A 22,979-nucleotide genomic window follows, 5' to 3' on the forward strand; every position below is an offset into this window, starting at 1 on the left:
TTCCAGTCAAAAGCATGTACCTTGGTTGCGGGCACATCCCCAGTAGGGGGTGTGTAGGAGGCAGCTGATTGATGTTTCTTTCTCTCTTGTCTATGTTTATAACTCTCTCTCCCTCTCCCTTACTCTCTATAAAAAAATCAGTAAAATATATTTTTTTAAAAAGAAAGAAAGAAAAGAAAATGCCCCCTTATTGTTGAAGCTGTTTGAGAGTAGAATCATCAACCTTGAATATCAGAGTAGAAAGACTCAAAGATCTAGTCTGCTTACACCCCTTCAACCCAACCCCCATCCTTACCCCCACCCCCCGTTTTCTAGCAGAGACAGCGAGTCCTGGAGAGGTGAAGGGGCTGGTCTAGGGTCACACAGCACAAACAGCAGAGTCACAGCTAGACTCCAGGTCTCCCCACACCCAATCCACTAGCACATGGACTAGTCCACACAGCATTCCCCAAAGAAATTTCCCAGGTTCCTGGTCTCTGTGAAGGCAGGCCAGCAGACTCCTTCCTCCGGTCTGTCCCCTGTCCCCTTTCTCCACTTGTGTTTTCCTCCTTTGCTTCACTGGTGACTGTCATGTGGCTTTTCTCTCTGAGATCTCTGTTTCCTTCCTGTAGTTCTGAGCCAAGAAGAACACTCAAGGGAGGGGCGATGAGCTGAATGGGAAGGTGCCTCTCCACCCCACACCCACAGCTGTTCCAGGGATGCTCAACCCTGCCCTCCCTCTCTACCCGATGCAGCATGTCCCTGGCCGGGGATGAGGAAAGAGGATGGGAACGGGAGGCAGGACCACGTGGTGGTACAGAGCACACTTCAGCAGTATACTTCAGTGTCCGTTCACCGGGCAGTAATTTTTAGTTCCTAAGGTGGACTGAACACACCTGGGTTTGTCCTGCCTCCCTCCTTACCATCTACATGACTGAGGAGAACTTACCTCTGTGTGTGCTTCCTCATCTGTAAAGGGAGAATGTTAGTACTTCAGTTCTTAGCCCACAGCGCTGTGGTCAGGATGAAATCACGTACGATAATGGATGTGGGGAGAATGGGCCTGGCACATAGTGGAGACTTAGGTGGCTGGCAGCTCTTCTCTCCTGCCTGGAGTCTTATTCATTTTCCCAGGCACTTGGGAAGAATCCACAGTAGCAACAGCCAGAGGTCTCTCAGCAGGTGGAGGGAATGCAGTGGGTACTAGTAGCCCTCAGAGAGGTGAGAACTCCAGGAGGGAGATGGCACGTGCACTGCACTTGCCCCATGCAACCCTTGCACCAAAGGGTCTCAGGCTTGATTCCCAGTCAAGGGTGCATACCTGGGTTGCAGGTTTTATCCCTGGCCCCAATTGGGGCACATGCAAGAGGCAACCAATTGCTGTGCCTCTCACGTCAATGTTTCTCTCTCTGTGTCTCTCCCTCCCTCCCTTTCACTCTCTCTAAAAAGCAATGGGAAAATATCCTCAGGTTAGCAAAAGGGTGAGTAACTTGTCCCAGGCTCAGTAGTGAAGGCAGGATATGTATCCAGGCAGCGTGGCCCTGCAGTCCATGTCCTGACCGCCAGGCAGCACTGAACTCGGGCAGCTCCTGCATCAGTGACACATTGTTATCATACCACTGGTGAGGAGAGGTCAGATGAACCTGCGTGCATTCAGCCAGAAGAATACCAAAGACAACCTTCAAGGGTAGGACTAGACTTTTGACTTGCAGGTGGATTGCAGTAGGGAGGGAGCTGAGTGCAATGGTGAGGGCTTGGCTTTATTTTTATTTTTATTTTTTTTTAATATATTTTTATTGATTTTTTACAGAGAGGAAGGGAGAGAGATAGAGAGCTAGAAATGTCGATGAAAGAGAAACATCAACCAGCTGCCTCCTGCACACCCCCCACTGGGGATGTGCCCGCAACCAATGTACATGCCCTTGACCGGAATCGAACCCAGGACCCTTCAGTCCGCAGACCGACGCTCTACCACTGAGCCAAACCGGCTTCGGCGAGGGCTTGGCTTTAGAATCAGACAGACCTGGGCTCAGTCACACCCTGCCTTGTACCAACTCTGTGACCTCGGGCAACCAACACCCCCTTTCAGAGCCTCGAAGACCTCATCTGTGCTATTTTCTTTTTCTTTTTTTCTTTTTCTTTTTTGTTAATCCTCACCCGAGGATATTTTTTTCATTGATTTTTAGGGCGAGTGGAAGAGAGAAGGAAAGACAGAGAGGAACATCAATGTGAGAGAAACACATTGATTGGTAGCCTCCTGCATAAGCTCTGATCAGGGCCCGGGCAGGGAAGGAGCCTGCAACCAAGGTACATGCCCTTGACCAGAATCGAATCAGGGACCCTTTGCTTCACAAGCTAACACTCTATCCACTGAGCCAAACCGGCTAGGACTGTGCTATTTTCTGAGCTGCTGGGAGGATTATATGAGATAACGTGCTCAGTGTTGGGGTGGGGAGGTGATGGCATGGGGAGCCTGCATAGTCTGTGTTCATGAGTCTCTAGACGGGGGGGGGGGGGGGGGGGGGGGTCCTCATGACTGTCTAGACACTAAAGTGTAAGACTGTCCTGGGAGAAGGGTGTGGTCCTCAGACAGCAATCTCACTGTCCCTGCCACACAAGGATACGGAAGTGGAGTTATAAGGGGAAGCAGGCAGACACTTGCCCAGAAAAGCAGCCAGTGCCCCCAGCAGCAGTTCTAAGAGAAAGAGCCTAGGTTTTGATCTAGGACAGGGACACAGTTGGCTGGGAAGAGGAAGTCCGGGGCTGGGGAGTTGGAACTGCCTGGATCCTGGCCAGGAGGAGAGAGCAGAGTGAAAGTGGGGGTGAAGGGGGTGGGAGAAAAGGCCGGGGTTGGGGCAGCACAAAGAGTCCCAACGGAGTGGTGAGCACAGGACACTGGATGAAGTCAGCCCAGGGCATGTATTTCCTGCTCAGGAGCTCTGGGGACAGGTGGCCCTCCCACTGAGTAACTAGGAGGCAGGCGGCAGACCCTGCACACAAGTTGAGCTTCTGGGCTGGGAGGGTTCTTGACAGAATGAAGAGCCTCCGTGAGGGGTCAGGGTGGCCTAGAAGCTGTGCACAGTTACCTTTTCTGGTAAGGAAATGGCACAGGCTTGGCGTGATGTTCCCAGTTTCCAGATAAGTCAGGACCTATCCAATGTCATCCCCGTCTGTCCCTCACCTACAGCCAGTGCCTGTTCCTGGGAGGGAGAGAAGGGCTGAGTGTCAGCTCGTAAATGCCCTGGAATGGCTGGGTGTGCTGTGAGAGTGTGTTGTCCATTGCTCCTGCAACATCGTCCAAGCAGAATAAAGGCTGAGAGCCATGGCTGTGGCTGCTCCTTCCTGTGGTGCAGGTTCTTGTATGGCCTGCGGTCCTGTTCAGATAAGGACTGTTGTGTTAAAATGTTGTGTTTCACTCTCTGTACTTAGAGTTATAACACATGTGACCTCATGGTCTCCCCACTGCCCAGTAGGTGGTTGGCATGTGTTCCTTTTGCAGATGAGGAAACGGCAGTCAGTAAGGTCTCCCAGCCAGGAAGTCGGAGCCAGGACTTGAACTCCAGGTTTAGGGCTCCCTTTACCACTTAATTCTAGGCTCAAGATTTGAGGCCTAGCAGCGGGGACACCACCATGGCTAGGGCACCTCCCACCTCACTCCTAGGAAGGTGGGCACGCCGCCCGCCCAGACGGTTTACCTTCAGGCGCTTGATCATCTCGTCCGTGGTGATCTTGTCGGTGATCTCCTTGACCCCCGGAGGGGACTGGAGGTCTGCAAACGGAGGAAAAGTTTTGCAACTCGGTATGCAACGTGGGCAGCTCCTTCTTGTACCTGCTGACAACCACCGGAGTGTAGCTGTCTCCTCTTTAGATTTCTAAAGTTAATATTTTAGGAATATTAAAATATCATAGTAAAATATAAAATTAAAAAAAAGATTAGAGAAGGGGACTATAAGTTATTTTGTTTTATTTCAGATTTCCTTTTCTATTGCATTATTGGAAATTTCTAAAGAAAGGAAGTGTTGGCGGCTCATTTGAGGGTGAGATTCAGGGAGATGTTGACAGTGCAAGTCCTCAGCAGCTTTGCCCTCTTCTTCAGGATGACATGGAAGCGTACCAGACCCAGAACCGCTTCCTCAATTCCGAGATCCACCAGGTGACAAAGATCTGGAGAAAGGTGGCTGAAAAGGAGAGGACCCTCCTGATGAAGGTGAGAGGTGGGACCCCTCTCCTGGCCCTCTCTCTTCCTGCCACCCTTTCAGTCTCCACTATCTCACATGTCTCCCTCCCTCATATTACCTGTCTACTCTCCTCCCTCCTCATTGCCTATCTACTCTCCTCCCTCCTCATTATCTGTCTACTCTCCTCCCTCCTCGTTACCTGTCTACTCTCCTCCCTCCTCATTGCCTGTCTACTCTCCTCCCTCCTCATTACCTGTCTACTCTCCTCCCTCCTCATTGCCTGTCTACTCTCCTCCCTCCTCATTACCTGTCTACTCTCCCTCCCTCCTCCTTACCTGTCTACTCTCCTCCCTCTTCATTACCTGTCTACTCTCCCTCCCTCCTCATTATTACCTATCTACTCTCCTCCCTCTTCATTACCTGTCTACTCTCCTCCCTCCTCATTACCTGTCTACTCTCCCTTCCCTCCTCATTACCTGTCTACTCTCAAACTGTGCTCTGATTGCCATTTCTGATCGCAAAGGTACAGAGGAAAAGGCAGTGTGTGTCCCATGAGGTGGGAGAGAGGTGGTGTGTTGGGGGCAGAAAGAGCCCATGTGGTGGCAGCAGAAGGCACAAGAGCAGTGTCCAGAGGTCCCTGTCTGTCCCCGGGCACTGCTCAGTGATGCACCTATAGCGCAGTGCAGGCAGCCTGCTCTAGGCCAGGTGCCCGTGAAGCCTCGCCGCAATCCTGAGGCAGATCTGTCATCCCCATTGCTCAGAGGAAGCGAAGGCACAGAGAAGTTAACTTGCCATAGGCCACCCAGCCAGCAGTAGCGGAACTGGAATAGGACCGCAGGCTATACAAGAGCCTCTGCTGTCTCTCCCCACCTTTCCCCTCCTGCTGAATCTAGTTCTCTCTTTCCTGGAGCCCTTCCTGCCTTGTAAACCCTTGGATACAGAGCCCATCTCCTTCCCTATGTGAAAGACTGGAAGGGGTGGGGACGGGGGGGGGGGGGGGGGGGGGGGGGATGAGAGCTGGGAGAAGGGTGTGCTGCCTAAAGCTCTTTGGGCCTCAGGCCTTTGGGGTAAGCCAAGCCCAACCAAGTGGCCTGACCACCTCCTCCCCACCCCCACAGTGTGCCTACCTCCAAGCCAAGAACTGCCAGGTGGAGAGCAAGTACCTGGCAGGGCTGCGGAGGCTGCAGGAGGCCATGGGGAACCAGGGCGGCGAGAGCGCCGAGCTGCTCAGGCAGCTCATCCAAGAGGCGCTGCAGTGGGAAGCCAGCGAGGCCTCTGCTGACAGTGTTGAGCTGAGCCCCATCAGGTGAGCCCCGCGGTGGCCAGGCCAGGGCCGGCTGGGGTGGCCTGGGGGTCCCAGCTGCCCTGCTGACTGTGTGTGACCCTGCACAATTCTTACCTCCTCTTACCTTCAGATAAATGAGCATGTGGTTGAGATGGGCCCTGTTTTACAGCTAAGGCAGTGCAGGCTCAGAGAGGGCAGCCCCTCGCCCAAGGCCACACAGCACATTAATGCAGCTGACCTGGGTCTGCCTCCAGAGCTCCATGATTTTTTTCCATTTTTCCCAGGATGCTCCCAGAGGTTTGTCAGAGAGAGGAGGAGAAGGGATAAGCCAGCTGTCTCCCCTGAGCCCAGTGGACAAGGACAGTTAAATGTAACAGACGGCACTGTGGCTGGGAGCCCCCGTCTTGGAGCCACACGTGGGTCTCTCACTGAGTGACCTTAGACAAGTCACTTCACTGCTCAGAGCCTCATGTGTAGTCTCCACAGATGTGTGTGCAACCCTGGTTGCAGGAGTCCTAGAGTTCAATGAAATAGCATGTGCAGAGCCCACACAGGGGCAAATGGTGAATAAGTGAACAGCCATCTGGAATGGATCCCCAGCCCTCCCACCTCTGGTTAGCGTTGATGCTGTCTGTGCCCCATCCATTTGGGGCTTACTGGCTGTGGAAGTGGGGTTCGATATTGCAAGACTCCTTGGGCCGAAGGCCACATGAAGTAATAAGAGGATTCTTTATATTTGTACGGAGTAAAGGTCTCTTCAAGCACTTGCTCTGTGCCAGGCACAGTGTAGGCCCCCAGCAGTGAGTAACACAAGACCTCAGTGGGTCTTTATGAGGCGTTTCTCTGCCCATTGTACAGAGAACCGAGTGACCTGTCAGAGCTGCATGACTAACCGGAAGTGAAACTCAGACAGGAGCCTTGCTCAAGGCGTACCCCTCCCCCGTTGCCCCTTATCTGGGGAAGGGATCTGCAAGGTGTTGCTAACATGGGCTTTTCCTGGCAGCGAGTATGATGAGTATGGCTTCCAGACAGTTTCCAACTATGAGGTGGAAGACCTGAAGCTGCTGGCCAAGATCCAGGCGCTGGAGGTGCGCTCCCACCACCTCCTGGCCCACGAGGCTACGGAGCGACCCCTGCGAGAGCGCTGGGCTGCCCTGGGTGAGCTTGCACCCTCCGTGGAGCTCAAGCAGCTGCTGCGGATGGGCGTGTCCCAAGAGCACCGGCCTCGAGTCTGGAGGTGGTTGATCCACCGCCGTGTCCAGCACCTGCAGGTCCCTGGCCGCTACCAGGAGCTGCTGAGCCGGGGCCAGACCTGCAAGCATCCTGCTGCCCGCCAGATCGAGCTGGACCTGAACCGCACCTTCACCAACAACAAGCACTTCACCTGTCCCACCTCCAGCTTCCCCGACAAGCTCCGCCGGGTGCTGTTGGCCTTCTCCTGGCAGAACCCCTCCATCGGCTACTGCCAGGGCCTGAACAGGTGAGCACCAAGGCCCCCGTGAGGACACAACAGCCTCTGTCCTTCCGAGCAGCCCCCTGTCTCTTTGGAGAGGTGAGCCCAGGAGGCTTGCGACGATCCCCACTGTACCGATGGGGACAAGCAGTGAAAGGACACGTTCAGGACAGAGGGCCAGAGCTCAGGGCCCCTCATACCATGTTCTCTGCTTCGGTTTGTGCTCAGGGAGTGTCATCCCCACGGAAAGCATGAACAGTCCCCTGGTGTTGTGTCGAGCACAACCCAGCTCACAGCTTGTGGGACTGTCTGGGTCAGGGATCATTTCCTTCAAACTAAACCCACTCAGCAGAGCCACAGGAAAAGAGAATTTGTAAATGTTACAGGAGAACCTCACACAAGCCAGGAAATGAAAAGAGAGCTACAGACCACATGGTCATTGGAAGCCCAGGCAACTGCACAATCCCAGGGGGCATCTTCCCTCCGCATTCCCTGGGGACCAGGTCCCTGCGATTGTGCGGCTGAGAGAGTACTGCTCTCAGCCCCCTGTGGGGCTGCGTGGTCTGTGGCTTCTTGTTCCACGTTTCTAGTCCCATCATTCCGTGGAGGATGTCAGAATGGAGACCTCAGGCCCTGAGCCTAGAGCCTTTCAGTGGGTCTTCCCTTCTGACCATGCCCTCCTGTGTCAGATCTAAATTCCCAAAGGAAGGAATCTGATGGGCCCAGCCTGGATTCATTGCTCCTTATACCAATAAGCAGAAGAGCGGGAGTAGAGGTGGGTGCGTTGGTAGGGCTGCCCACTCGGTACTGTGGGTACTCTCATGGATGCCCCCAGTCATCTCAGGAGAAGTTGCACAATCTCAGATATTTCCCAAAGCAAGTTTTGACTCATTTGAAACATACATACACAAGCAAAATTTACATAAGCCATTCTGATCTTTTTTCTGATAGTGGTGTATGACATTTACTCAACACAGATTAAACATTCAGACTGCCCCTACTCACATGCAAATGGTTCCCAAGGGTAGATATTTCTGACACTTTATTTCCAATCTAAATTGAGTAAAATTGAGCATATACATGTACAATTACTGGGAATTCTGAATTTAAACCCAGAACAGCTCATCGGTGCTTGAAGAGGCAGGCAAACTTTTATAGCAGGAGGGGGTATAGAGGTAAGTCACAAGGAAAGACGCTTCTCCCTGTGTGGAGAGGGGTACACAGGAGCAACTGAGGCCCAGGGACGGGGGACACACACACACACAGTATTTCTTTACTTCTTTCTCGAATGCTTTTTAAAAAAATGATCATTGGTGTTTAGAAAAATATCCATGTGACTGCTTTAAATAGAAAGTTATTTGTAGTAGAACCTATTTTAATGTAGAGGGTGGTGCTTATTTCAAAGGCTCTCACTAGTAAACCCTTTCACTTGTTGAGTGCCGCCATCTAGTGTCCACTGTTGGAACTGTATGTATACTGTGGCGGACAGACACCGATTTATAAATATATGCAATAAATCCTGCCTGTTTAGAGGGTGATAGATATGCTTTAGTGGTAATTTAGAGCAAATATTTTAAGGCCATTTCCCTTTAAAATATAATCAGAGTGCTAAAAATTGTGCCTCTCCCCCTCCATAACCATACTACCTTCTTTGCAGACCCCCTGGGCTCTACTAATAAATGCCTTAGGTTGGAGAATGGCTGAGGCCCTGAGCAGTTCATAGGCCCTAGCTGGTAGCAGTAGCTTTTAATGTGCACCAATCTAAGCCGATGCTGGCACCAGTTCCAGCACTCAGCACATCCAGGCTCTAATGAATGGGGTGAGGTGGAGAGAACACCGGCAGGGACTTGGGGAGCCCTGGGTTCTCTTCCTACTCTGCTTCCAGCTGACTGTGTGACCCTAAGCGGGTCACTTTTGCTTTCAGGCCTCAGTCTTACGGTGTCGGCAATGAATGTGCATTGACTGGTAGGATGTAGCTGCCTGCAGCCTTGTCTTGTGAGAGTTCTGAGGCAGCCTCCACACTCAGTGGGAAGGGTGCCATGACCAGTGGTTATGTCTGCCCTGGGCATAGTCAAAGAGAGTGGTGGCCAGGATATCGTACATTTGCTATCCCTGAACTAAATGACCTCTGAACCCACCACCACCCTTCCCCAGCTCTGAGAGGGCAGGGATCTCTATTTCCCAGGAGACCTGTGACTGTTCATCCACTCAGCTCAGACTAATGAGGGTTTGCACAAATATTTTAGCCAGAATGGAGAGAGAGTCCTGAGTCTATGGGAGGGATAAAAGGATTTTTTTTTTTCCTTATGAGAATTGACCCTGTTTCTTCAAGAAGTATGAACCTGAGAAGAGGTTGGAGGTGATCCAGTAAAAGCCCAGAGAAGCATAAACATCTGGACACTGAAATGTGCTCTGTGTGCCCATCTGGAGTGTGAGCCTGCCAACACGGCCAAGGGTGCTCATGGGGTGCGCTGTCAAAAGGGGCCGCTGCCCACAGGTCACATGAGGTGTCTTCACTGCAGGATTTCAGAGGCCTCTAGAAGGGAGCTAGAGCAGTGGTCGGCAATCTCATTAGTTAACAGAGCCAACTATCAACAGTACAACGATTAAAATTTCTTTTGAGAGCCGAAAACCGACATCTGCGCATGGGCCACGAAGTTTCAATTGCACTGTAGTGCACGCCCAGGCCGTGGTATTTTGTGGAAGAGCCACACTCAAGGGGCCAAAGTGCCTGTGGCTCACGACCACTGAGCTAGAGTGTGTAGCATGCCCTAAGCATCTTTGAACATGTGACCTTGTGTTGCCCTAGCATCCTGACACAAGGACATTTTGGAAAATGTATTCTGAATTGGCCCTGGAAGACCCCTCAGGAAAGATGGGAGAAGTAGAGAAAGCAGTACTTTTTCAGGCAGATTTCCCTGCTCAGCACTGGTTTTTCATTACCCAGGATCCCATTAGAGCTCCGTGATAACTTTAGCAGGGAGGGGAAGCAAAGGAGAAAATGACCTCCAGGTATTAAGCACCTGCTACACGCCAGTGAGCCACGCAGGGATGCTGAGTCAGGGCTATCTTCTCACTCCAGATGCCTCGGCCCTGGGAGGCAGGAAGTACTAATCCCATTGCACAGGTAGAAGGCTCAGAGAGGTTTGCACACTTGCAAAGGTCTCAAAGCCCGTGGGTACTAAGGTGAGGATAGCTAGCCCAGCTGGCATGGCTCAGTGGCTGAGTGTCTACCTTTGAACCTTGGTTCAAATTGGTCACGGTTCAATTCCCGGTCAGGGCCCAGGTTGTGGGCTTGATCCCCAGTGTGGGCATGCAGGAGGCAGCCAATCAACGATTCTCTCATCGTTGATGTTTTTCTCTCTCCCTCTCCCTTTCTCTCTGAAATCTATAAAAATATGTGTGTTGTTTAAAAAAAAAAAATAGTTAACACATAAAGAAAGCACTCACCACATATCAGGCACTGCATTGGGCATTTAACATGTGCTAATTGTGTGTATCCTCCTAACAGTCCTATGATTATTAGGAGGCTGCTGAGGCTCAGAGAAGTTAAGTAACTTGCCTAGGGTCACCCAGCAAGGAAGTGGCAAGACCAGGATTCACTTTAAAGCCCCTGCTCTAAGCTGATCCTCCTTGCTCTGGAGATCCCTGATGATGTAGTACTTCCCAAAAGCATGTTTGTCTCACCCCAGGTGCCAAAACAACGGCAGCCTGGCTAGGGAGTAGGATGGGGCAGGACTTCCTCCCGGGAGCCAGGGAGCCACCTCTGTCACTCCTGGCCTCCTTCCCTCCACACAGGCTGGCAGCCGTCGCTCTGCTGGTGCTGGGTGAAGAGGAGAGTGCCTTCTGGTGCCTGGTGGCCATCGTGGAGACCATCATGCCAGCCGATTACTACAGCAAGACCCTGACAGCGTCCCAGGTAAGCAAGGCAGGGAGGGGCCTCCGGAGTTCCGCAGGTGAGTCTCGGAAAAGTCAGAATATCTTGGGTCTCTATTTATCCCTCTGTACAGTGGGCCGGTAGGCCCTCACTGGGGCTGCTAGGAAGTGCTGGTGAGCTGATGGCCTTCAGAATTGTGGGGTCCCTGCCCACAGGATAGACAGTTGTTATTCCAGTGGTGGCATTAGAAACGGTTGGTTTTCTGGGGAGCAGAGAAGAAAATCGAGTGTCACTTGCTATTTGCCAGTAGAAATTTTCAAAATAGAGGTCAGGAAGGTGAAAGATGGGCTGGGAGGATGGAGGTGGTGGTGATTCTTCACACACACACTCACTCGTCCTTTCCCACCGCACAGCTGCCTCCACCATCTCGCCTGAGCTGCCCGCAGCACAGGCCAGGCCTGGAGTCCAGTGAGCTGAGAGCCACACTCTCCGGTGTTCAGCTGTGTGGCCTTGGCAAGTGAGATCGCCTCTCTGACCCCGGGCTTGTCCAGTTTTGAATGGAAGAAGCACTACTGCCTGGGTCTGTAAATGAAAAACCATTTCAAGCCTCCCCTTTCTCCCACCTCACCCACCTCACCCCTGCCTGTTCTTGCTGCATCAGCACCATCTGTTTTATGGAGAGAGGCCACTTAGAGGGAACTTTCTCACTGCCAGCCCCAAACCTGCCAAGCCATTATCTGCCCGCCCATCCTGTTCTGTTTTCCTCCTACAATCCATCCCCCAACTCCGATTCCTCCTCTGGGACATCCACCTGGTGCAGGACGCTCAGGCGGGATGGGTACTCAGGTGTGGAGTAGAATGGTCAGGGCTGGAGATCAAGACGTAGGCCAGGGGTCCTCAAACTTTTTAAAGTGGGGGCCAGAACACGGTCCCTCACAGAGCTGGAGGGCCGGACTATATGAACTACTAATTCCTACTGTAACACCTCGGCTGCACTCACTGCCCAAAAAACCTGGCGGGCCGGATCAGACTCCTCTGCGGGCCGCATGTGGCCCGCAGGCCGTAGTTTGAAGACCCCTGACGTAGGCGGTGAATCAGGTGAGGATGTTTGGCTGCGAGACAGGAAAGCCCAGCTCACAGCGGCTTACAGGAGGGATTCTTCTCAGGTCAGCAAAAGCCGAAGGCTCCTCCTAGCCCTCTGCTCTGCCATCCTGGCATGGGCCTTCATCCCCCCGATCATCATGTGGTCCCATGGTGGCCGTGGCCCAGGCTGGAAGCGGGGAGGGTAGAAGGCAGGAGCTGGCTCCCTTTCCCATAGGCCAGTGCTGTTTCACCTAGACTCCCACCCACTCCTCCTTTGATGGCCTTGAAATAAATCCCAGCCATAATATCAGTTCATATTTCAGAAGGCTCAGTGGCATCTTAGATTGAGCGAATTACCCTAGGTTTTGAGCTGGACACTAGACTAGGCCCCCACAGTGGACCTGGGGTCTGGGAGAGGACGGAAGGGGAGGGTGTAGCCACGGCCAACAGCTAACACCTGGAAGAGGATTTACGTGGAAGGGGAGGGTGAGAACCAGGGTTACAGGAAAACAAGAGCAGCAGGAGGCTTAACGGGCCTGTCTTGGTGGTGGGAGGTCAACCAGAAAAGAACCATGTCGTAGAGCCTGGGAAGGAGCCGGTGCTGGGAGTCATCGGCAGGGTCACGTAAAACAAGGATGGAGGCCACTGGCAGCCATTGGTGTCCGGGGCAGCAGGACGGTGTGACTCCCGCAAACATGCCCCAGCATCCTGTGCATCAGGCCCAAATGGGTGCAGAGAAGCAGCTGTGGCGTCAGCTGGTACAGGCTGAGCTGCTTGGCTTGAGGTTCAGAGGACAAAGGGACCAGAACTCCATTTTCATGACCTTACCATCCCACAGAGACCTCCGTGCAAAGCCTACACTCCAGCCTGGGAGCAGCGAGTGAAGTGCTGCTGTGCCTTCTCCCAGCCAGGCTGCCCTGAGCCCCTCCGCCCCACCCCCCACCCCTGGGGGCAGGCGGGCCCACGCGGAGGCTCCAGGACTGTGTGGCTGGGTACTGGGGGCTGGAGGGAAAGGAGGCAGCCCCTTCCTGGGGCAGCAGCTGATGGGTCCCCTCGCCGGCTGCCAGGTGGACCAGCGGGTGCTCCAGGACCTCCTCTCGGAGAAGCTGCCCAGGCTGATGGCCCACCTGGGGCAGCTCCGCGTGGACCTCTCCTTCGTCACCTTCAACTGGTTCCTCGTGGTCTTTGCCGACAGCCTCATCAGCAACATGCTCCTCCAGGTCTGGGACGCCTTCCTGTACGAAGGCACCAAGGTAGGGCGCTGCGGGGGTGAGCACAGGGCCCTGGGCAGGACCCACTCCCCTGGGTCTCCATTCTGCCCCTGGAAACAGGCGGACAGTGGCCCCCTCAGGGCTGCTGGGGACATCTGCTGGGAGCCTGGCTCTGTAAATCACATACTTCGCACTCACGAGAGGAAGCGGTTCTGCTTCCCAGAAGCTTCCTAAAGCTGGGAGGTTCCTTTCCCGGAGAGGAAGCATGAGCTGGACCCAGGAGGCACATCCCTATTCCATCCGTGGCCGCTCCAGTCACCGCGCGCCCCTCCTCCTCTCGCTCCTGTGGACCCAGCCCTGAGCTGGGAGGTTGGCATTAGGTCTGGTCCCAGCTCTGCTCCACCTTGCTGGGAGACCCTGGGCAGGCCCTCCCCCACCGTCCGCCCATTCCCACACGGTGGCCGATGACATACGCACTGCACAGTTTCCAGAACCCTGGGATTTGCCGTTTCACCAGCTCCTGCTAGTGCCCCATGAAAGACAGCGTTACCCCATCGGGGGAGAGCCAGGCTCAGCCCCAGTCCCCAAAGTCCAAGCTCCCCTCCCCCGTGGCCTCCCTGCACACAGTCGCCTCCAAGCATGTCCAGGGACTCCCACCGTGGTGTGTGGGTTCTCCTCCCTCTGGGGATAACCTGCCCTGGCCCCCCATGCCCTACCTGAGCCCCCACCTGGCCCCAGGTGGTGTTCCGCTATGCCCTGGCCATTTTCAAGTACACTGAGGAGGAGATCCTGAGGCTACAGGATAACCTGGAGATCTACCAGTACCTGCGCTTCTTCACCAAGACCATTTGCAACAGCCGGTGAGAACCCACCCCTGCTCTCCCCACCAGTCCCTCCAACACACCCGCTCCTGTGTCACCTCCTCCAGGAAGTCTTCCCTGGCCAGCCTTTCCTCAGAGGGTCAGAGCTCCCATAGCCCCAAGCTTACTCCTGCCTCAGTACATATGACTTTGAGTCTAAACTGTCTTCTTCTTTACCATTTCCTCCTTGGAAGGTGAGCTCCCCAAGTGTAAGGGCCAGGGGCCTTAGCCACAAGGGCAGAGTGGGTGCAGGCCTGCCTGCAGAGGTGCGGTGAGTGCCCTGGGACACTGCTCTGGGCTGACTGTGCTCTCTCCCCCCAGGAAGCTGATGAGCATCGCCTTCAACGACATGAACCCCTTTCCCATGAAACAGCTGCAGCAGCTGCGGGCGGTCCACCGGGAGCGGCTGGAGGCCGAGCTGCGGGAGCTGGAGCAGCTCAAGGCCGAGTACTTGGAGACCCGGGCAGCCCAGGACCCGGTGGTGCCCGAGGGTTGCGCCAGTGATGACGAGGGGGACGGGGAGCCTGGCGTGGCCACCTGCACTCCCCAAAGCCCTCTCCATTCCTGACCGGCAGGCCCCCAGCAGCTCAGCCTTGGAGCAGTGGTCCAGCCCCGAGCCCGTCCCATGTGACGCTGGGCAAGTCCTTCCGCTTCTGGGCTCCACCTCCCAGCAGAACCTGCGTGCTGGCTGGGTGCCCAGAGCTGCCCCTTTCTCACTTCCTCCTCAGAGCACTTCAGCACGCAGACAGGAGAGCTGTCTTTATAGGGAACTGTGAACATTCTCTAAGTTCTTCTGTATAAACCATGTAAATACGAGAAATAGTTCATAAGCTTTGGAACTTAGGATTCTCAGTAACCACCTGTTCCTGGTGAGCCCACCACACAGGCCTTCCTTTCCGCTCACAGCCCATGGTGGGAGGGGGGGCGCGGACCCAAGAGGAACTGGGTGTGGTGCTGGGCAGAGAGCCCTGGCTCAGCTGTCTGGCCTCCCACCACCAACTTCTTAGGCCAGGCAAGAAGAGTGCCCTCTTCTCGGAAGGATGGGTGGTTGGAAGGTGAGAGAGTGAGGGCAGCTGCCCCAAGTCGGGACTCAGCTCCAGTTCTGGGCTCTTCCAGCCCCTCCTCAGTCAGAGGCTCCCCCGTCCCCTCGAGGCAGGGCGTCCAGGCCACAGTGACTGCAAAACCCGTGACTGTTCGTGCAGCTCCGGTCTGAGGCTCCTGTCCAGAGCTGGGGAAGAAGAACGTGCCCATCGCTGGGGACCGGGGGTGTGCACATGGGCTGGCACATCAGGGGCCCAGTTCCCCCACACTGTGCCCCACACAACCCTGGGGAGGGTGCTCAGGGCTCTTTCCTACCACATTCACGGGGCCTCCTGCGAATCCCCACAAAGGGCCTTTCTCGTTTTTACTCTCCTTTTCATATGCTGAGGCGCTTTCATCACGGGACAGATCTGTGAGGTGTGATGGTGGTGTGAGGTTGGACCCGGGGGATCCTGGCTGTACCCCCAACAAGCTGGGTGCTATAACCCTGAGAGCAGTCACTGGGGAGATGCTGGTGCTGAGCTGGTGCCATGGCCTTTCCTGAGGAAACCCTCACTCGCGGGGGCGGAGGCCCAGCTCCAGGAGAGACTGCAGCCTTGAAAGTCAGATTCCCACCTCAGCAAAAGGTAAACTCCCCAGAGCAGACAGGAGCTGCCAGATAGAGGGCCCTCCTCCTGTCTTCCCTCTTTACCCACTCCCCTTCCTCCCCTCATCTTCCCTCAACTCGCCCATGCTCCCCTTCCTCTTCCTCTCCCCTTCCTCGTTTTCCTTCTCTCCACTTTTCTTCTCTCCTCCACCTTCTCTGCCCTCTCCCCCCATTCCCCACCCCCATTTCTTATTCCTGCCCCGAAAGGAGAGGCTCTGCCCATTGTGTAGCCTGGCCTGGTCCCTGGTCCCTATAGCATCCTCTGAGCAGCTTTTCAAAAAAACACTGAAGCTTGGTCCGCTCAGAGCCTATTGTGGGCACAGGCATTATGACACACCGAGAGGTCAGGGACCACAGGGCAGTGAGGGCTGACCAGTGGGGCCTCCAACCCTGAAGGGGGAGCCAGAGCCGGGACGGGAACTGCCTGGCGTAGAGCACCGGCCCACCACAGGCCGGGTTCCACTTACAGACGAGGAGACGGGCTCAGCGGTTAACGTGCCCAAAGCCACACCGCTAAGAGTTTAAGCCAGGCTCAAGCCTAGAGGCCCAAGGGCAGAACCAGGGAGGGTACCTCCCGGCTCCCCTCCCCCACGGACCCAAGGGAAAAGGCAGCCTGGCCCTTGGCGGCCTCCGAGTGGGGTAGGGCCTGTGGGGAGAGCCCCAGGCAGAGAAAAATGGAAGGAAAAGCCGTCCGCCTGACCAGCAGGCTGTGGCCGGGACAGACACTCCTAAGGTCTGGGGCTGCTGCTGCTCCTAGAGAGACTGCCCGCCCTCCTGCTCCTGGAGGGCGTTTGGGGCCCACCCCCAGTATCAGGTTCCTGGCCCTGCACCACAGCTGTCGCCCCCATCCCCAGGGGCCGCTGCCTCCCAGGGCTGGAGGATCTGATTCCTCACAGCCCCCACCTTCCCACCCCAGGGGATGGGACCTCTTGCTCAAAGCACCCCCCTCCAGACTAATACTAGACTCCAGCAAGCTGAGGTCCAGAGCCAGTTCCGCAGGGAGCAGGGAGGAGGAAGGAGTTACCCAGCCCTTCCCTCTCACCCCCCACTGGGCCCAAATCCCTAAGAATAAGGGGAGTGCTCAAAAAGAGGAAGGGCCTGCAGCGCACTCTGGGAAGCCCCCCAACCCCCACACTCAGAACCTCACCTCCCAGGAGCTGCTGCCCCTCTCTCTCAGCTCAGCCTCTCACGGCACAGGACCATATGGCACAGCAAGTCCCCATTGGGCAGGTAGACAGAGGACAAGTCCCTCCCACCCCCACCCACCTCTCCCTCTCCCTCTCCCTCTCCCTCCCTCCCTCTCTCTCTCTCTCTCTCTCACACACACACACACACACACACACACACACACACACACACGGTCCCTTACATGGCAGGTTAAACAAAGCAGGCCATGCTGACACCTCGGGAAGGAAGGTGTTTTCCTGGCCCATCCCCATCAGTAGTACAGCCCAGCAGGAAGTACTGGCAGATAGGCCCAGCTTTGGAGCCAGACCTACAATGTGGTTTTCCAGCCAGGGTTCCACTCTGTTCCCCCATGTGTGCAATGCAGAGGATGCCAGGGAGTGGCCTTCCGTAAATGGACCAGGGCAGCACCTCCAAGGGTCCCGGGCATGTCTATTGCAGAGGCCTCCACTGACCTCCCCTCTGCACTTCAGTCCCTATGCCCACGGCCCCCCACAGGTCCCTGTCAAACCAGCCTTTTCCCAAGCAGTCTCAGCCACCTACCTTCGTGGCACATTGTGGGATGGTGCAGACACAAGGATGGGGGCGGGGGGGGGCGGGGGTGAGGGAGAGCATGCGCAGAGGAGCTGGATCACTTCCTGGGGAAGCATGTTGGTGCAGACCTGGAAGGAAGGATGGATTAGACAGTGGGAGCTGCCGCAGTAAGAATTCCTAGCGGAAGAGAGGGTGTGAGCAAAGGCACGGAGGAGTGAGTGGCCCAGTGAACACTGACTCACAGGCTTTGGCCCTGGCTTTTCTTCCTAAGGAGATAACCAAGAGACCCCCAAATACTTAGCGACTCTAAGCCTCGCTTTTCTTCTTATCTGTAAAGCGGGGGTAATCATAGTGGCCAGATAAAGGGAGTTATCAGGATTAAATGAAATAAAAGTGAGGACACGGTGTGCACTTTTAATCGCTCCACCACTGCTGAGTGCCTACTCTGTGGCAGGCACTGTTCTGGGCCCCGGAGATACCACACTGAGCAAAACAAAGAGCTTTTCTCAAGAGAGGTGGAGCGGCTATCAGCTTGGTCTTGGGAGCCATCCTGCCTACTGTTGGATCATTAGCTGTGTGTTCTTAAGCGAGGCAACCTCCCTGGGCCTCGGCTTCCTTATATGTAAACTGAGTAACGGTGTAACCTCACACGCTTGTGAGGTAATTAATGCATGTAAGGTGCTAAGCACAGTGTTAGGTGGTGGTATTCAAAGGCGGGGGTGGGGGGCGCTCCCCATCTCTAGATTGCCTCCGCATCCCGAGCCTGCGCAGCAGCGCCCCCTCCTGGCTGCCGGGAGAAGGGAGGGAATCCTTCCGACACCCCGGCGCGCTCCCAGTCCTCCGGCTCCGGGGCGGGTTCACCCAGCGCTTCTCCGCGGCGGGCTTTGCGCGCGCGCTTCGTCGTCTCACCTAATTCTCAGCGGCTCCCTGAGACAGACACAATGACTGTTTCCATCTCACCGAGGGGAAAACGGAGGCTCCGGGAGGTCGAGTCCCTTGTCCCGTCCCACGCAGCGAGGGACCGGCGGGACGCCAAGCCGGGCGGGTGGCCGGAGAGCCCGCCCCAATCACTGCAGCGAGTGAGCGCGTATGTGCGTGTGTGTGTGTGTGCGTGTGTCTGTGTGTGTGTGCGTGCGTGTGTGCGCGCGCGCCCCGAGGCCAGCCCCGGGGGGCCGGAGCGCGGGTGGGGAGCGGAGGCGGAGGAGGGGTGGCCCCGCGGGGCGCGGGCGGGGCTGTGCCAGCCTCCTGCCCCGCCCACGGCCCCGCCCGCCGGGCTGTGGGGGAGGAGGAGGCGGTGGCTCTAGGCGCGGGGACTCGGCGGGCGGCGAGGAGCTCGGAACCGGATCCGGACGCCACCGCCACCTGCGCGGCCGGCATCAAGGTAGGGCGGCCCCGCCGCCGGCCGTGCTTCCCGTCCGCGGCCGTGAAGCTGCGCCTCCCGCCGCGGCGCCGGGAGGGATGCGGGCTGGGCGCGCCGCGGGGACCGGCGGGGCGCGGGGAGCCTGGCTCCCAGCCCCTCCGCGTGACCTTGCACAAAGCACGGCTCCTCCCCAGGCCTCAGTTTCCCGCTCGGGGTAGGGGGCACAGGAGTGGGGGGTCCAGGCTCCGGACGGCCAGGGCCCGGTGAGCACTGTCCACGCTCACCCCGCCCGCCCGCGGTGCGGGCCGTCACCCTGGGTGTGGCCAGCCGCCCCGACAGGCCCCCTGGTGGCCTGCGTGCCCCGCGGGACCCGCGTTGGGACTTATGCTCTTGGTACAAAAAACAAAAAAAACAAAAACCACAGGAGGAGGGGACACCCCCAGGTCCCCATCGAGCTGGCCTGGGTGTGCAAGGTGGGGCGGTCAGAGTCTGCAGCCAAGTCGGCTTCGCGGTCTGGGTCTAGGGGGTCCCTGGGTTGAAGGTGGTGGGGTCCCTGGTTGCAGACTTGCCTGGACCAGGCCCACACACGCAGCTTGCTTGAGGAATGGTGCGGGCAGTCCCTTCAGTGTGCTCAGCTCTGTGTCCCGGCCGGTGTGATAACAGTGCCTCCCGTCCAGGCGTAGACCTCAGAGGCCAGCAGTGCTGAGAGCTGTGGGTGGGTGGGTGGGTGGCGCTGGGGCTGGGGCTGGGGCCGGGGCTGGGGCCGGGGCCGGGGCTGGGGCCGGGGCTGGGGCTGGGGCTGGGGCCGGGGCCGGGGCTGGGGCAGAGCACATGTCTGGAGAACTGGCTGGATACTCTCTGAGTAAAGACCTCTGGCATGCGGCCCAGCCCCCGCAGGGAGACTCCCTCTGGAAGGTCTTGCTGCCCACTGCACACCGTCCTGGTGTGGATCTCACTAGCTGTAAACAACTGTAATCGGCTGCTCCTGCTCTGGGCACGTAGACCCCCTTCTTCCCCACCCTGGGGCAGATCATCTGTCCCCTAAATCTCACCTGCAAGCTGAACTGCCCAGGCCCAGCACTATTTCTCCAGCCAGAGCCAAAGGGAGCAGAGGCAGGACCAGGGACCTGAGGTGTCTGCCCCCTGGCGGGCAGTTGTCAGCCTGGGGTTTGTCCAGAGCCTCAGGGCAAGTGTCCCTGCACCTCCTGTACCTGCACACGGGTTTGGCAGCTGCCTTCAGGTCTGGAGTGAGAGGAGGAGCCAGAGAAGCCCTTCTCCGGGTCTGTCCTCTTCCCCGTCTCCTGTTGGCCTGACCTGATCGAGGCAGTGGTTTATGATCATCAAGTCTTGGCCTTCTGGTCTCTCTTGTCCACCCCTCTCCCCCAGATTCTTTCTTACAGCAGAAAGGAAGTAGGGGCCGCCTGGGCAGGTAGTGAGCTCTGTGTCATCAGAGGTAGGTGAGCCGAGGCTGGAGGCGCACCTGCTCAGGGTGAGCTACCTCTGACCTCCGTCTGTGACTCTGAGGGCTGAAGTGGCCATGGCCTTGCCTTCTGGCTATGGCGGAACGGCACAGACCACAAATGAGTGTCATTAGCCTCTCATAAAAGCAGACTAAGCTATGTGCTGTGATTCGGGCGTGGCTCTGAGATACAGGCTTAAGTGCTTCCTAGGTCTCCTGTCCTCTCTGCCCGTGTAGGAGCTGGGCCCCCTTTCCTGCTCAGCTCGTCCCGGCCGGCTCTGGTGGTTAAAAAGTCATCCTAAACAATTTTAAAATGCACCGTGAAATTATGAATGGGACCTGAACGAATCATCTCACCCAAGCCCTTCCTTTAGAGATAGGCATCACTGTGTCCAAAGGGGATGTGAGTTATCTGAGGTCACCAAGCAAGCCGGCACCTAAGCCAAGGGTCCTGCTTCCAAGACGTGTGTGTATGTGTGTGTTTGGAAACACATACCAAATAGTGAATGAAAGCAGTCTGTGTTTATTCCTATCAAATGAGCAAAAATAAACATACAAGGATAAACCTCTATGCTGACCAGGCTATAGAGAGTCTCTGTTGGGTTTAATGTTGCAGGACAACCTGACAGCTCGTTACAAAGGTCCATGAAATAATCTTGGTTGCCCTTTGCCCCCAACTTCCTACTTTGAGGACTTTCCCATAAGGAAGTAACCGCGGAGGGAGAAGGAGAGGTGAGTAGAATGGCAGTGTGGTCCGAAGGCCGTGGTCTAAAGTCAGTGGGCACAGATCCCAAGGATGATCTCCTCTGCCAGCTGTAATCTCCGGCCCAACCCTTCCCTTCCTGGCCTCACTCTCCCCATCTGTGACCTGGGGTAGAGTCCATGGTTGCTGAATTTTTGCCAGCTCTGATAACCCATGCTCTACTAGACGTACATCTATTCTCCCTAAAGCCTTTATTGGAAAGAGCAGTGAACAGAGAAATAACCAAAGAATGTCCCAGCGTCCCTCCACCGTCATCACAGGAGTCCCCTCAGAGGCGGGCGGCTGGTCGTTTTCCCTGGGAAGGGACTTTGTTCAGCCTCAGACCTTGGTTCTTCCCAAATGGCCAAAGCCTGGATGACTTGAGAGCGTGGTGTGTCTTTGTTTTGATGTTCCTTACCAGATATCAGGGGACAGAGATTTTTCAGGGGGACCAAAAAATAATGTGGCAAGATCCTCTGTGTGTTACTTTAAAGTCGACCGTGTGTGCTTCCAAGACGTGTAACTACTGAGAGAGAAAGAGAGATGAGTGTAATGTGTGTGCGTTGCCTACAGTGTGTGCGTTGCCTCCTTCCGACAGAGAGGAGGTGGTTTGCAATCACACCGGGTGTGAAGGGCCAGGAGGGAGGAGGTGACTTCCTCCTGTGGACAAACACACACTGGGCACGTCCTGTGTGCTAGGCCTGGAGATGCCTCCCAGGCGCCTGCGGGCTGCCCCGGGAAACATTAGGTTAAACCGTGTGACATGGCCAGTATCTGGCTGCTTTGGACTTACAAGAAATGGCAGTTTTATTTATTTGGTTCAACCTAAGTGGAAATCATTAAAGAGCAGAGTACTTACCACCTGCCCGATTCTGTCCTAAGCGCTTTACATTGTTCATTTGGTCATTTAGCCATCGTGTATAGAGCACCTGCATTGTGCTAGGTATGGCCCGTGAGTGGAGGGGTCTTGACAGTAATAAAAAATATATAGTAATACAAAAGTACTGTTGTAAAGAAACTTACTGTCTAAAGCAGGGAGGGGGGTGAGTAAAACAGATGATGATAGCTGAGATGGAGCACATTGGTAGGAGTGCGTTTCTGGTGTGTGAAGGGGAAGGGGCGGGAGGAGTTTCGGTGTTAAATGGGGTGGTCAGGGGAATCACTGAGAAGGTGACTTTTGGACACAGGCTGGAAGGCGATGAAGGAGTGAGCTGGGCTGATTGCTGGGGAAAGAGCCTCCCAGGATGGTGGAAGGGTGGAAGCAACAGCCAATCAGAAGCCCTGAACTAGGACCGTGCCTGGCAAGTTCGAGGAGGAGCAGGCTAGCACAGTGACTGTGGGAGAGGGGCGCGGAGACCGGTGAGAGAGGCCATGAGTCAGACTGTGCACCCCACCCAGACACGGTGGAGCCCTGTACGTTGGCGAGGGAGATGCTGTGGTGATTCCTCTTTTTCAGTTAGGAATAGAAAAGGACAGAGACGTTAAATAACTTGCTTAAACGGTGCCTGGTGTACGAGGCAGGGCTTTTCGCCCCGGGCGGAGGGGAGCCATGGGAGGCTTTTGAACGGGGCAGGGGCATGGCCAGATTTGACTGTCAGTGCAGTAACTTTGGGTACAGAAAAAGATTGCGGAGGTGAACGTGGGGGCAGGCGATGGAGGAACTTGGTGCTGGGGGAGGGAGGGAGAGGTCCGGTCCAGGTGAGCAGGAAGAGGAGGAGGAAGCCAGGCTTGTCTTGCGCTTATTTATTTAACAAACAATAGCATTTCCAGGCACCAGCTAAGATTGTACATACATTAACCCATTCACTCCCCAAAGCAGCCTGTCTATAGGATGGACACTGTTATTCGTTACCAGAGGCCGGATGCATGGAGATTCGTGCAAGAATAGGCCTTCCTTCCCCTGGCTCCCCCCAGAGCCACCTTCTGCCTCTCGCCTTGTCAGGTCAATTTGCATATTCCCTCCTTATTGGCTGTGGGCACCACCATCTTTGTCTCGGAGTTATGGTCAGTTTGCACATTTCATCCTTATTAGGTAGGGTTATTCCCATTTTTTAAATGGGTATATTATAGTATAAGTAAATTATAT

General features: G+C 55.7%; 2 protein-coding genes across 4 annotated transcripts in view; both read left to right on the plus strand.

Annotated features, from left to right (window-relative positions):
- TBC1D2 (TBC1 domain family member 2) overlaps positions 1-14,749 on the plus strand; it is a 43,292-nt gene extending 28,543 nt beyond the window's left edge. For 2 of the 3 annotated variants that reach the window (XM_084898708.1, XM_084898709.1), the window contains 7 exons: positions 4,076-4,186; positions 5,276-5,463; positions 6,446-6,922; positions 10,694-10,814; positions 12,923-13,108; positions 13,805-13,926; positions 14,248-14,749. In XM_084898708.1, the coding sequence (XP_084754834.1) occupies positions 4,076-4,186; positions 5,276-5,463; positions 6,446-6,922; positions 10,694-10,814; positions 12,923-13,108; positions 13,805-13,926; positions 14,248-14,494 (1,452 nt within the window). In that variant the 3' untranslated portion in view covers positions 14,495-14,749. The remainder of the gene's footprint in view (positions 1-4,075; positions 4,187-5,275; positions 5,464-6,445; positions 6,923-10,693; positions 10,815-12,922; positions 13,109-13,804; positions 13,927-14,247) is intronic. The other variant, XM_084898710.1, reaches the window with a different exon arrangement.
- A 3,828-nt stretch (positions 14,750-18,577) lies between these two features.
- CORO2A (coronin 2A) overlaps positions 18,578-22,979 on the plus strand; it is a 45,185-nt gene continuing 40,783 nt past the window's right edge. Inside the window, exon 1 of the mRNA XM_084898745.1 lies at positions 18,578-18,713. The gene's annotated coding sequence lies outside the window, so the exon portion shown is untranslated. The remainder of the gene's footprint in view (positions 18,714-22,979) is intronic.

Source organism: Pipistrellus hanaki, assembly GCF_964339955.1.
Source record: "Pipistrellus hanaki genome assembly, chromosome: 11".
NCBI lineage: Eukaryota > Metazoa > Chordata > Mammalia > Chiroptera > Vespertilionidae > Pipistrellus > Pipistrellus hanaki.